The sequence below is a fragment of the Pygoscelis adeliae genome, unplaced genomic scaffold (genome assembly GCF_000699105.1).
Source record: "Pygoscelis adeliae isolate BGI_AS28 unplaced genomic scaffold, ASM69910v1 Scaffold171, whole genome shotgun sequence".
NCBI classification, from domain to species: Eukaryota; Metazoa; Chordata; class Aves; order Sphenisciformes; family Spheniscidae; genus Pygoscelis; species Pygoscelis adeliae.
The window spans coordinates 1,534,737-1,549,014 of NW_008824186.1; the positions used below are offsets into that span (position 1 = coordinate 1,534,737).

At 35.9% G+C, this 14,278-nt stretch overlaps 1 protein-coding gene across 1 annotated transcript in view; it reads right to left on the minus strand.

Moving 5' to 3' along the window:
• The window catches only part of SPON1 (spondin 1, extracellular matrix protein), a 205,922-nt gene that overhangs the window by 128,798 nt on the left and 62,846 nt on the right, over positions 1–14,278 (minus strand). The window contains exons 5-6 of the mRNA XM_009334496.1: positions 13,524–13,646; positions 8,358–8,506 (exon numbers count right to left, since the gene is read on the minus strand). Coding sequence (XP_009332771.1) covers positions 8,358–8,506; positions 13,524–13,646 — 272 coding nt within the window. The remainder of the gene's footprint in view (positions 1–8,357; positions 8,507–13,523; positions 13,647–14,278) is intronic.

A 14,278-nucleotide genomic window follows, 5' to 3' on the forward strand; every position in this document is an offset into this window, starting at 1 on the left:
CTCCTGGGAATGCTGAGAAGGGTACCAGTGTCCCTGCCATTGACAGAATATCACTCCTTAAAATTATTTGCCTTGAAGAATGGAAATGTTAGACTGGAGGCCACTTTAACTGGGGGAAATTTCACATTTCTGAGCAGACTGGAGATCGATTCATGGACAGACCACAGGCCAGGTGTCCAACGGAGGGAGGGAGAAGTGCTTTTGATGTTCCATTTGCATGGCATAGCTACATGCAGTGTGCACAAGTCAACACGAGGTTGTTTTGTATGAAAACAATGTCCTAACAGGAGTCTCTTCAGTACTGACAATTTCCAAAAGCATTTCCTAATTTTAAGTAGATGAAGAAATTTCCTGCAATGCATTATACACCCCAGTATATTGAGACAGAATTTTTGAAACAACAATAGCACACGCCTGTCATCTTCTCTATGGCATGACTGCACCAGTCACGTTAAATCGCAAAGGCTGTTTCTTGCAAGGGAAACACCCATCCATTACAGAACAAAACTACAGTCGTTTAACAGTTTGTAGATCACAAGTGCAAAAATTCTCCCTCTGATTTTCACAGATCTTTAACAGCAGAAAGGATCTTCACTTCTCTATGACGATAAGGCACCTGGCCTAGCTCTGCACATAACTAATACAAGTGGGTTAAAGAGGTACCACAAATCCAAATGAGCAATGGTAACCGGTAACCAGAATGTTTCACTAAGATTTAAAAGTCTACTGACAGAGTGAGCTTCCAGTAATTTTTCACCATTTTCCTGTTCTTGTTACTAAACCTGGAAAAAAGCAACTTGACAAAACTTGAAAAAGCACTGTTAACCAAGCCACTATTTTGCTAAAGTTTTGACCCAAGGGTGAATACAGTTTCAGAATTATATTTTGCCTAGTGTTCTAAACCAGGGATATTACCACAATCATAAAAAGGATGTTTTGCACAAAATGTGTTCAATATCTGCCAGCTCTTACGGCCCTCCAAATAGAAGAACCACATATGGAGTAACAGTGGCATAAGGGCTGTGCTCTAATGATTAAGAGCTTATCCATAGCACAATGATATTTTCAGAGTACTCAGATAAGCACAAATTTTCCTATTCATTTTTATTGGCTGACTGCATGAACTATTAAAAGTATGTTGAATCTTTCATGTTTCGGCCCAGGAAATAATACACCACTTAATATTTATTTGTCAGAGCTTGATTTTGTAAAAGAGTGCTTAACTTCAATGGCTTTTAGACTAACTGAAGGTGCTTTGTACTATTCAGAATTAGTAAAAATGATAAGTATTTTCTAGTATTTACATGGACTATTTTCACCAACTAAACAATAGTTTTTGTGACTGAAATGGAAGTGACACTTTTACTAAAAAAAAGACATGACTTTTTATTTTACCTTCATAGCTGAATGTTTCTTTTCTTTTCAGTATCTCAAAGTGAACATTCCACATGTTTAGTTATTTATAAAGCCAAAACACGATTGCTTAACAGTTGCACAAGCAATCAAAACTTTTGCAATGTAATTCCAGTTAGAGACTACAGCAACTATTGAAAACAAATACTAGCTTACTGATGGGAACATACAGTGACTATGTTGTTTATATAAGCCTACAGAAATAAAACTCAGTGAAGAAATTTAAATTTGGGGTTTTCCATACTTTCTTCAGAAGAATAAAGATTTGTAGAAACACCATTTATTTACTGTTATGCCAGAAAAAAGTTGATTTTCTCTTTCTGGCTTTCCTTTTAAAGTGAAGTGACCTCTAAGTGTCTGCCTTATAAGTCACTAGTAAGATATAAAGAAAATTAAATATTATTTTTAAAGGGGTTTTTTTGTATTTCAGTAGTTGTCAGAAAAAAAGGCACCTTTTAGACATGTCTTTTCAAAATGAATGCTGTACTTTGACCTACATTAGTATCATGCTCATAGCAATTAATCATATGGCCACAAAGAGCAAAATGGCACAGCATTCAACATCAGCTTTATTTCTTATTAGAGAAGCATATCTTTATTATTATCAAGTACTAAAAAAAAAGTGCAATTGTGATGAACAGTTTTTGTTTGTTTGTTTTTTTAAAGAAAGCAACACAAACTGTGAATCATCCTAATTACTGTTTCCAACAGAAGTTTATTAAAGGATGGAAGCCACCCTAGAAGAGGTGTTCTGTTGCATGAGTTATTTACTGGTAGATAAAGCTTCCCTTTATGACATAAATAGACAATTTCTTTTTTGGCAGAAATTTAACATAGTAAACAGGCATTTCAAAACTTCTAATTACCAACATGCCAGAGATTTTAAATTATTATATAAGGTATATCTTCCAAAAGGAAAGGATGGAAAATCTACCACTTAACATTTTCAAAAGGCATAAAAAGTACCATAATTCACAATAGAGGTGTATGCACAGAGCAATAGAGGAGTCTAACTGAGCAAACAAAAGTCTAGATACAAATTTACAATCGAGCAGCTTGATCTGTCCAGAATTAGATTAAATACAGCATTAAAAACATGCAGTCAGGCTGTAACTAAAGTAGAAAGCGTGCTGGGATAGTGTTTATTATTTCACTGTTAGACCAAGTCCAAAATCTACTGAAAATTTCTGTGGACTTTGCACAGAATCCTAAAGGGCTTTTGGACTATTTGTAAGAACAGTGACTGTAGTTTTCATATGAGACTTTATGGCCATACTAATATTTCCTAAGTGGTCCCGTCTTCTTGACAGAGAGAGCCTGGTGGCTCTGAAAACTGGATGGGAACTCAAATCCCCTCTCGGGGACTGAGGAAGAAGGGGGCCCTGTGGGTATGTTAACACCATTCACTGAAGGTTTGGTTAAGCAAAGGTAGACATCCCAGTTGGCCAATTTCTTCTAGTTTTCATGAGTAACAATAGTAGCAGAAATAGCAATAGTAATATGTGGCAAAATAATCTAAGATCCTGTATATGTTTTAATCTCCACCTGCAATGAAGGCCAAGCCGTCATTGTTTCACTAATTTTTTAGCTACTTTAAACAAGCACAGACTAAACTACTTCTGCAGCAATCACAGCTTTTAAGTGCAAAGCAGCCTTATTCACAAACATTGTTAGGGGTATCACGGTCTCTGAAGCTTAAGTGTTCAGGCAGAATTTTTAGCGTTCTCTCAAGCACAAGTGCAACTTAGTTGAACCTCATTGGTTGGTTAGCTAATTTTAACTTCTATAAGTACACAATAACAGATAATTCAAAAAGCAAAATTTTGAGCCTGTTTCAGTAAACACAATGCTAATTTGCCTAGCAATATAACAAAATGAAATCAATATACTACAGATTCCTCTTTGTAATTCAGGTGATTTACCAGCTTCAGTCAGAAAAATCTAATGACCCCATTTTTCTATGGAAGAACATAGTGCTGTGTTACAGAACAGGTAATGAAATAGAAACTATTCCACTAAAATACTGAAATTACATTTCTCAAAAAAGTCAATCAATCAGGATCAATCCAACAATGAAATTACTTTAACTTTGACTCCCTTTTCTTTTTTTTTCTTTTTTTTTTTTTTTAATTGCATGGATATATTTAAAAAAATCCAAACCAGAACTATTTTGTGAAAATAAATGTTTGGACAGAATCATAACAGTTACATATTTTATTCTGTAGAAAGTTTTGGATATTTCAGGTTTCATCTTCAATGAATATGTCTTCACATAACTTATCATGTGTCAAAAAATTTACAAGCATCTTACTGGAAAGCAGAACTTGCTCTTCTCAAAGGTCTGGAGGTATAGTCAGCTCTAATCTGAGGCTGCTGAAGACAATGGAAAAAGTCATCCCACTTACTGACATTTCAGAAAGCATTAAACCAAACGTGTAAGGATGTCATCTATGTGTCCGTGGGGAATAAGCAGAGAGTACAAACTGCATTTCCTGGAGATAGCAGCAAGGTACAGAATATTACTTATCCTGGTTTTTAAAAACATGGAAGCAAAATGACCTAGTATTTATCCTAAAACAATTAGGCAAAACCAAATGAGTTCTCTCAAGGTGTGAGACATTTAAATCAAAGAGGAGTGACTATGTCTCTATTTTAATCTTGTTTCATCTGCCTAGGATATGACATTTAGCATTACACTTTATTCTTTTTGATTCACGTTTTAACCATCTTGTTTGTTTTTTTGTTTAAACAGAGCAATCACAATATGGGTGCAGAATTCCCCTTTCAAATTCTGTACTTGTTTCTGTCCAGGCAGTTTATCAAATAACAGGTTCTGGGCAAATCAGAGTTTCTGAAAACAAAGTGAAAGAGTGAATATATTTCAGGGATACATGAGGTCAGTGAACATTCTTTTGCTCGCATAATTCCTTTTCCATCCTTTGTTTGTTCATTTATAACCCCTGAAGTATAACGCATGAATTATCCTATTGTACACATCAACCACTTGACAGATTGTTTTAGTAAAACTCTTATGTGCTGTGGCTTTCCTTCCAGGCTGCCAGGAAAAGTTTAACAAAAAGGCTGATTAGTTCCTTTAAGTTCTCCCAGATAAACAAACTACAAAGCAAGTTTACAGTACCAAGGACCATCCATGCAAAAATATCACACAGGCTCTTTACAGTAACAACACAAATCAGAGCATCCGAAGGTGCTCAGTCAAGAAGAAAAGCCGATGATGATTCAGCAGTCTGTCAAATGGGGAGCAGAAATGTTCACCTTTGAGAATCGTTAGTTAATGGCACATAGTTGTTAGGACACTTCTTAACAAAGCTCTGTTTAAAGAAAGACTTTTTCTTTGTTTCATACATGGACAGTAATTTTTAGTAATAATTCATAAAAATCATTAGATAGATTATTTTTTTCTTCATAAAACCTTAGATAAAGTCAATGTCACAGATGCTGGTTACCTAAATATGTGTCTATGTATTCACCTAAGAAACTGCACACAAAACACAGTAGACACTCAGTAGATTTCCAAACCCAAGTCTGGCCTTCTTAGAAGTGCATTACCCGCTGCGGGCATGCTGCAGGCGAGGGCTACGGCCCCAGCCCTGCGCTGCTGCACAGCGGTCTGGGTCCAGGCAGCAGCATTAAGCACAAAAGTTGCCTTTCTTGTGTTTTCAAAAACCTCAAAAGCAGCCTGGGAGGGTGATTTTAACAAATTGCATCTTCCCACCACCCCACAGCAGAAGGCTGGGAAGACAACAGACAGGGGAAATAAAGGTAGAATAAGAAATGTAAAAGGCGGAAATGGATCCTGAGGTAGATTGGGAAGTGTGGGGGAGGAAACAACGTTACCAAATTTCAAGGCAGGCAGAGATATTGCAAGGGAGGAAGTGCAATTAAAAAAAAAAAAAAAAAGAAAAGCCTGAATGAAATGTCAGCAAATTAGCTCCTGGTATTACTAGCTCTTGCTGTCCTGGTTGTAGAACTTTACCTCAGTATCTCTCAAAAAATATTAGCGCAGCTTAAACACATGATAAAAAGAAACAAAAAGTCAAATAAACTTGATAAAAATGTTATGGTGTTTGTTGATACACTGTATTGTTCTAGGTAATATCCAGTTACAACACTCATTTACTGCTTGGATTAGACTGAACCAGGAGAATCAGGGGAATTACTGCAGGTTTGACACACTCAGACAAGCCTGATGTTGAAATGAACTGCGACATTCATTAATTTCATGTGTGATTTCAGCAGCCCCTGAAATTGTAGCCAGTTAGCCATTTTATGTACTCTAAAAGTCACGATCACCTCTGATTTGAATCCAGCATATAAATACATCTCCTTTTTGCAAATACATGGCACATAACGACAAAGAACCCAGAAATTGGAAAGCAGAAAGAGTCATGATTTTCATTCTTTTCCATATTCCCTTCAAATTCATTGCCTTTTCCACCAATGCTCAGTATGACCTTCCACAACTGCACCTCTCTACTTGCGCTTCATCCCATGCTCTCCCCATGCCCCTGCTGCTTCTGGACCAGACCTAATCTTTGTGTAGTTACTATTCAGATGTGCCAAACACTTATTTATAAAGTATTTGTGAAGGCTGTGCAAAGAAAGTCTCTCTTTTTTAGTACAAAGATACTAATTAGGCTGACTTCCTTTATTACTTGTGGACTTACTATGAGAAAATCTTGATTTCCCAAGTAAGCAGCAAAAATTACAAATTACATGTGGTATATGGAATACTCTGCTATAATTTTAATCCATCTGGGTTTATATAGTGTCGCTAGGATAAAATCCAGCCACTTCTCAGCAAAGGTGCAAAGGCAAGTTATCTAGGATCAAGGCCTATGTTCTATTTCCAGGTATGCCAAAGGTTTATTATACAATAAAGAGAATAATGTACCCATCATCACATCTCCCCCCCATATTCAACATGTTTTTTCCTTTCATATTCCTTATGTATCCCTTTAATATATTAAATTATTAACTGTTTTTATTTTATTTTTCTTGGTTTGGGAAGTTTGGTGTGTTTCTTGTCAAACACACTAGCTGTTCTTGTACCATGATTATATACACTTAAGCATCACAAAACAACAAATGAAACTCAGAATGTAAAGCCTTTCACTATGCAAGTTTTCCTGTGGGCGAAACAGTCTTTGAGGTTGTTCTACACTGTCTATATAAATATAATTGAATCTTATTTTCTCTCTCTCTCTCCAACTCTTTATATAATTTAAGTGTTATATAGGAGGCCTCGAAATTCTCTTTAACACACAGCAGTTACCAAAAGTGAATATTATTGATCAACACTGTCATCCTAAATACTGATTTTAGTTTTGCTGACTTCATATTCAGAAGTATCAAATATAGGAAAGATCCACACAAATATAGCAAAAATGATTGTAGGTAAAGAGGGTTTCTTACATGTGTTCAAAATTAAGTAATAATTTTCTCTGAAAAATATAATTAATGAAAGCATGCTTGTGATACATAAATACTGATTAATACGGAAAAGTATTTTTGTTCATTACTGAAGTGTAAAGTACTATTTTCCATTCTTATTTTGATTTTATTGTTAAAATTTGTACCTTATAAAAAGAATGGGCATTCAATGATCAAAACACAAAAACTTCTACAAAATTCCAGCTGTTTTGAAATCTTTAATTCTCAGTACATTTGGCAGAAGCAGAAAGTGTCCCAGGAAGACATTAAAAATATTGCATATCAATTAGATATTAAGTCACACCTCTCACGGCATGTTAAAGGCTGGCATAGCAAAGCAGGCACATGAAATGCCAAAACAAGCTCTTTGGCTCCCATTTTGCTGTCCCTTGCAGTGTGTCCCTGCTACCCCACCTGACTATTCTGCCTCAGACTAGGCCTCCTCCTCACTTGTATCACTTTATCAATTTGGGGGGAAAGTCAGGAAAGCAGAATCAGAGAGAGACCCCAGTAAACCAGATCTGTCTTTAACATTTCTGCCTTTAACTTTTCTTACTGAATGCTGTTTCCCTTCTGCTCCTGTCTTGTCTGTACAAGGTGATAAGCTGTTGGGGGCAATTTCTGCCTTCTCTCCCATGTGGAGCAATCATAACTATATATTATGTATGCACTTACCCACATACATACATCTACATAAAATTGTATGTATAGCTCTATTATATGTAATAATATTTACATTCTTTCTGTTTTATAACTGAGCTCAGTTTCCACTGAGCTCTTAAATTTCTTGGAGGTAGACGTCCTAATAATAATCATCACCATGTCCTGGTATATTTTATTTGGTTGCTTGTTACTTGATGTAACAAAATGAAAATAATCTATGAACTATTTGAAAGATTGATTTCTGTTCAGCTGAATCAGTCCCCTGTAAGATGATAGACTGTAAAGGCCCTTTTGCCCTTAAACCATAATCCCGATTCATCGAATTTTGTTAGTGCAGTTGTGTAAAGCTTTCCTGCTCAGCAGCAAAAATCACCTCACTCTCCTATAAGAGCTTTTCTAACTTGAAAGAATCTGCAGAAAATTGCAAATAAGGTGCTTAAAAAAAAAATAAAATACTGCAATATACTATAAACTAAAAATCACCTCTTCAAAAAGGAATAAGGCATACTGCTTGCTGTCTTCATGGTATTCCTTTAACAAACTCTGTCTTCACGATTAAGCCCGGAAAGATGAATTTTACTTTTCTACCTCTCATTTATGCCTTGCATGACACATAGATTTTCTAAGTTCAGAATACTGCAACTTGTCCTTTCACGGACAAAAACTTTTGCCAGAGTAAGAATGAGTCTAGAAAGAAAGGTAGATCTCCTAATCTGCTTAACTGAAAATTAGCCAGCAAAATGACATTCACAGGCATTGCCAATGAGAAATCATTCACAGGCCAAGGTAGGATGCATTTTTTAAAGTATGCACTAAATTACACCTACTTGCTGTCGAATTTCTTCTTCCATCTTTACTGGGGACCCCAACTCTGCAACTTGTTTGACACCTTCACTAGCATATCCTCCATACTCCCAAAGGATGTAGTTCTTCGAGTGAGAACTACCAATGATTGCAGACCAGTGGTTGGTGCGTCCTTTCAGAGGGAAGAAAAAAAAATCAACCATCAAGACAGCTTCAAAGCAAAATTCCTAATTTTTTATTAAAGTGAAAGGTTTGAAGTGCCCAGTCTTCACCAGTACCAAGCTTTTGCATGTGTTGCATGCTGTCAGTTCTCACTACATCAATACACCATATCTTTAGAGCAATAAGAACAAGTCAGTGGACTACAGAAAAATAGCATAAAGTGTCAGTAATTATTGGATATAACAACACAGGCAGAAATGGTGAGAAAGATTGTATTCCGGCTAATCAAGCAGCCCCCCCAAACAGATAGGCTTAGCATATTCTTTCTTAACCGAAGACTTCACTTCAGGAAGTTTAAGAATCCTTTAATTTTAGGTTTCCATGTAAAATATTTTTGAGGATGAAACCTGCAAGGGAAGACTTCAGTGGTCACTCAAAGATTTAACAGCAAGTCAATTCCTACTGAGGGATACTGGTTTCTAACAGTCCACTAGATTTGTTGTGTTTGAGTGGTGACAGCAGATTACCAGCAAAAGGTAGATATAAGCGTGATTACACTATCATTAAATAGCTTTGTGCCCAAACATTCTCAGGCACAGAGCTATAAAAGGCTTACAGCCAGAAGCCTCCCACAGCAGCTTCCTGGTGAAACAGAGGTGAAACATTTGCTTTCTATGGGCAAATGGTGTCCAGCACTTCTTCCAGGAAACTTTTGAAATACTGGTAAAGAACTGCTCTTATTGGCACTGACATAGCTGGTTTTTCTGCTTCTGCATACTTAAATTATACATGTTCCATGTCTCCTTCCTCCACCCTCACCCCAACCATTAGTAGGGGTTCCCTTTAATTTAGGAAGGGAGCAAAGGAGTTAATTTTGGGGATTCTATATTCACTGAGTTTTCTTGCTCAAATTTCTCATAGAGCTAGGCAAAAGGATTCCTGTTCTTGTTTCTTGTCTTCTTGAACAGAAAAAGAAAAAAATGTAAAAGTTTAAAGAGAAAATGTTAGAGAGGTCTGATGGAATTGAAAAGAGAATCGAGCAGAAATAAGGAGTCACAGAAGTCCCACAGTACTGGAAATAAAAATGAATTCACTTAAGTGTCAAATAACACTCTGCAAAGATATGGGCTTAAAGGAAAAAGGTGAGAAAATGAATTGCTCACACAAGCAGGCAGTCTGGTAACAGTGCAAAGACTGTAGGAGATGAGGAAGACAGAATGATGGAATGAGACAATATTTAACATTTTTCTTTGCAATGCAAAAGGTAAAGAATAGCAGCAAAATCAGCTGAAAACTAGAATAAATGAATGAAAAACGAATAACGAAGTGAAGAAAAGGAATGCAAATTTAAGTTGTGAAAGGTGTGACAACGAAATTGAAAAAGACAGTGTAGAGAACTGAATAGATAAAGTCAGATGCAGGAACCTGATCGCAGGAAAACAGAAAATAAATTAGAAGCAAAAAATGAACTCCAATGCTAGGGGAAAAAAGCTAGAAAACTGTAGCAAGCAGAATAGATAGATGAGGGAGATAGCCTAGCAACACAGCAAACAAAGCCTCCATAGTTTCCCTAGTGCTAAACTTGGACCAAAATACACCTACTGAGCTCTGAAATATAGTAGGCTTGATGCTTTCAGAGTCCATTAAAGCTAATCAGTAATTGAGCCCCAAATGGAGGAAAAACAAAACTAAACCTTCGCCCCGCCCAGGTAATAGCTGAAGAGACTACCGTGTCAGAAGACGGTTTCTTGATCTAAGATCCAGTAATTGTTCCTTAAATATACACTGGCACTTCGTCAAACCACAGAGAGATACTGTCATTCAGCTCCAGTGATGGGACCACCAGTTTTGCCCATTCTTTCTTCCTAGCACACAGGTCTAACTATCTCACAAGTCATAGACAGAAGCTTTCCCTGAAACACAGTAAGTGACACTTACTGAAACTTATTGAAAGAGAAGATTCCACATGGTCCCTACAAAAGAAAAATGTATCACTACAGAGAGGAACCACAGTGCCTTTAAGTCTTTAATAAAATGGACAATGAACTGTTCCACGTGCTCCAAAGCTTCTCACGCTCCCTATCCTAAACAGATCAAGAACATCTGCTGTCTTTGCAACCAGAGCCCAGCCTCTTCCACTAAACACGTCTCCTTAAAGACATTGGCTCTGCGGAGAAATCAGCTGGCCCACCTACTTGCCCAAATGAGCTGTTTGAAGTATACTACATCTACCCTAAAGCTTTTACAAAATCTGTACGACATTTGCAAAAGTTTCACTCCTCACCTTGAACCTCCCATTTTTTATGAGAATGAAGAGACAACTCAATATAGTTTCTTAAACCTTTTCCTTTAAACATCAAACAAACTTCTCTACATGAAATAATCTGAGCAGTACAAGGCCAGATCTATTTTGCATCACCAGTGCAATGACACTATCCGATTCCTAAAACAGCAAACAGAATACTGACAGCTTTCCAATGGTGTTATTTCACTTCCTTTTTATATGAGTAGTTTCTCAATTTACACACTTATACATGTATTTTTGCATAAAGATTAAGGTGTCATCACAGCATGAGAATGTATCTTCTCACATATTTCATAGATGTGCCATATCAAATCATGATGGAGAGCATATATATTTATTATCATATATGGGTGATACCCAGAGAGAATAAATGCTTTTAAGCCACAGGGCATATGTAAATACAAATCTTTCTGACTCACAAAATGTGATAGGAAATTTAATAGTTCCCCTTGAGCCAGATTTAATAACAAATGAAATACTCAGCTTCCACTAGTCCTATTATCAGGACTTGTGATAACTTGCAAAAATTACTTGAAAAGCATGCTCACTTTTTTGAAGCCTTAGTTTGCAAATCAGTTTAATTTTTTTTTGTCTGTCTGAGATCCATGAAAGCAAAATTGTTTTAAGAATTAGTTTTTTAACCCTTTCTACAGCTGTGGTACACCTCTCTCCATTCATTCTATGGTTGGCACACTCAGAACAAGATTGTTATTGCAGCGGTTTCATTCTAAGCAATGATTTCTAGAGTAGGCACATCTGATAACTCCTAAACAGACAATACACACTTAAATTCAATGGAACAGAGGTATTTTAATTGCACTGGTATAATAAACATAAAATTATTTCTAATCCATGGAATCTGTGAAAACCTCAAAATAGAATTAAAAGTTTTGCACTGTACCTTCCAGAAACATGTTTGTGTGATAGCAAAAGAAAATACTTTACTTGGCAAAAGCAGTTCTTTGGAGAAAAGCTAAGCAACAGAGGACATATTATTTAGGGATTTTTAAAGCAAGTCAGAAGATAAGTTAAAGAAAAGACACAAAATAATAAGTTTTATGATCTGCTTTCTATTTCAGCCATACTGATGGTATAAGAGTAGAGCACAATTTTTTATGTGATGGCTTGGCAAATAATTAGTGATTTACCACAGTCCATCATGAAAAGCATTTTATTTTAGTGTAATTACTGCACAAGTTCAACATTTTAAAGAATAATGTTGATGACTAGTTTTCATTTTTAACATCACTACATCTAGATGAGATTGTTTCTCTACTTTCAGAAATTTCAATGTAAAATCTTATCAGCTATTGTTACTGGGCTTAATCCTGCTAGCATTATATGGTTATTTTTTCACTTTTCCAGTTTTTAAAGTAAAACTTTAATGTAATTCACCATTTTGTAACTGAGAAGATATAGCAGTCTACAGAGTCCAATATTGTGGCAAACTATTGCAACTTGCTTACTTTCAGTTATGCACCCATACTCTTAATGTGTTCACTGACTTGGATTTAAAAGAAAAGACCATTTATCCCCAATATTACATCGTTAAGTCACACTAATTCTGTAGTTTTCAATCATTTTCTCATGCCCTATTTCTAACCACCAGCTGAATCCATACAAATAATGCATATAAAGCGTCACGCTCAGCAGATACATAATCATCCAATAGCCTAAAAGAGCATTTCTGCAATTACTGGTTTTGGCTTATTTTATCTCCCATGTATTATGCTGACAAATAATATCCGAACAATGCTACATTCAACTTAAATTGTATGAGAGACTCAACATAAGCAATATTGTTTAGGCTGTTAAAACTATGAGCTGATTGACACACAAACCATATTTGAGTTATATGATGATATTCTGACACTGTGACAATAATAATAAAAAAGAATTGACATATGAATTCTATATAATAAATGTCAGCCACAGAAAGCATAACAAAGTTTAAAGACCAAGTACATGTGACTCACGTTCTCAAATGACTTCCTAGCCTTTATTGCCACAAACTGTGGAGTCAGTAATGAAAGAACGAATGCCTAATACATGTTTTTGTAATTTTAGCTTTTACAGTTACTTCGGGTATTACAACAAGAATACTGATTCTGTAGTTCAGAAACTTTAAAAACCCAGACACGCAAAGCTCAGTACGTGCATTTTATCTCTCTATTCAACCAGCAAATACAAAGAAGACAGAATATTCTAAGGTCTATATATGTAATTAATGTCCTTGGGCAGCAAGATTCAGGGCTCACCAAAACTAACTGGAATCTTTCAAAAGACTTTGAAGAAAAACATACTGGCTAGATTGGCGTGGTTGTAAAATCAAAATGTTAGTGTGTTGCCCATCCTTTGTGGCCTTTTTCTTAAAATCTCTTTTCCTAGCTGTACATTATAAGCCAGTCTAAACTTTCACCAAAAAAAAAAAACAAACCAAATTTAACCTTCCTCACCACAATGAAAATGTGGAAAATCTTGAAAATGTGATTCTCATACACACCTCAGTTCAAAATGTCAGGCAAACCAATAGAATTTATTTGTAATGTATAGCATTCGCAGAAAGATCCATCGATTTTCAATACTGAACGTTAGCAGTATTCCATATATGTCATAATTTACACTGCTGAGCTGTAAATAAGTAATGTTGTGTCATGCAATAAGCTCCAACCCTCTTCACAATCCCCATATGGCACAACAATAGTAAAAGAATGATACTCACGTGGGAAATCTTTCGGATGTGTTTTTTCTGACCAGTTTCCATAAAAAGTTAGCCTGTATTTGGCAGTTCCACAGGCACAACAATCTAAAATTGGTTTGTCAGTCACACCCTCTGAGGCTGAGTCTGAAAAAGCAGCGAAGTAGCCATTGAAAATGGTTACAACTCAAAATCAACAGATGACAGCAAAGCTGCCATAATAAACACTCCAATAAATAAATCCGAGTTAAACACATTTTTTTTGTTTATTTTTAAGTTGGGCTGAAATACCTGGATCATATTTATAAGTGGATGTAATGATTTAAATTTATATTTTTAAATAAGAAAGCACTACTATTTCAGTAGTCTTCAGATTCAAAATGGGTTTGTTTCTGGCTCCTATCTGATATGGACGAAACCTCAGTTGATCTCAAAACACAACAGGCTTGAAATTTCTGGACAGCCAAAGCATATAAATTCTCCAGTGGGATGCAATAACCAACTGCAATGCTTAGGTTTAGGAAAGGATGAAATAGCCCAGGATTCAACGAACTAAGTGCCCTGGAGACAAACGGGTTTCACACGAAGACCAGGTAAAAAGTTGTAAGTATCACATTTAGGGGAAGTCAAGGAAGATTGTATGAGGAAGAGTATATGTGATAAGGAAGAACATAATTGAATGTAAGATCCCAAATTTGAACCTGGATGAAACTGTTCAAGGCCTCAAAATTTTAGTTTGATATAAAGAATAAAGAGAAATATGTAGAACACAACAAGGA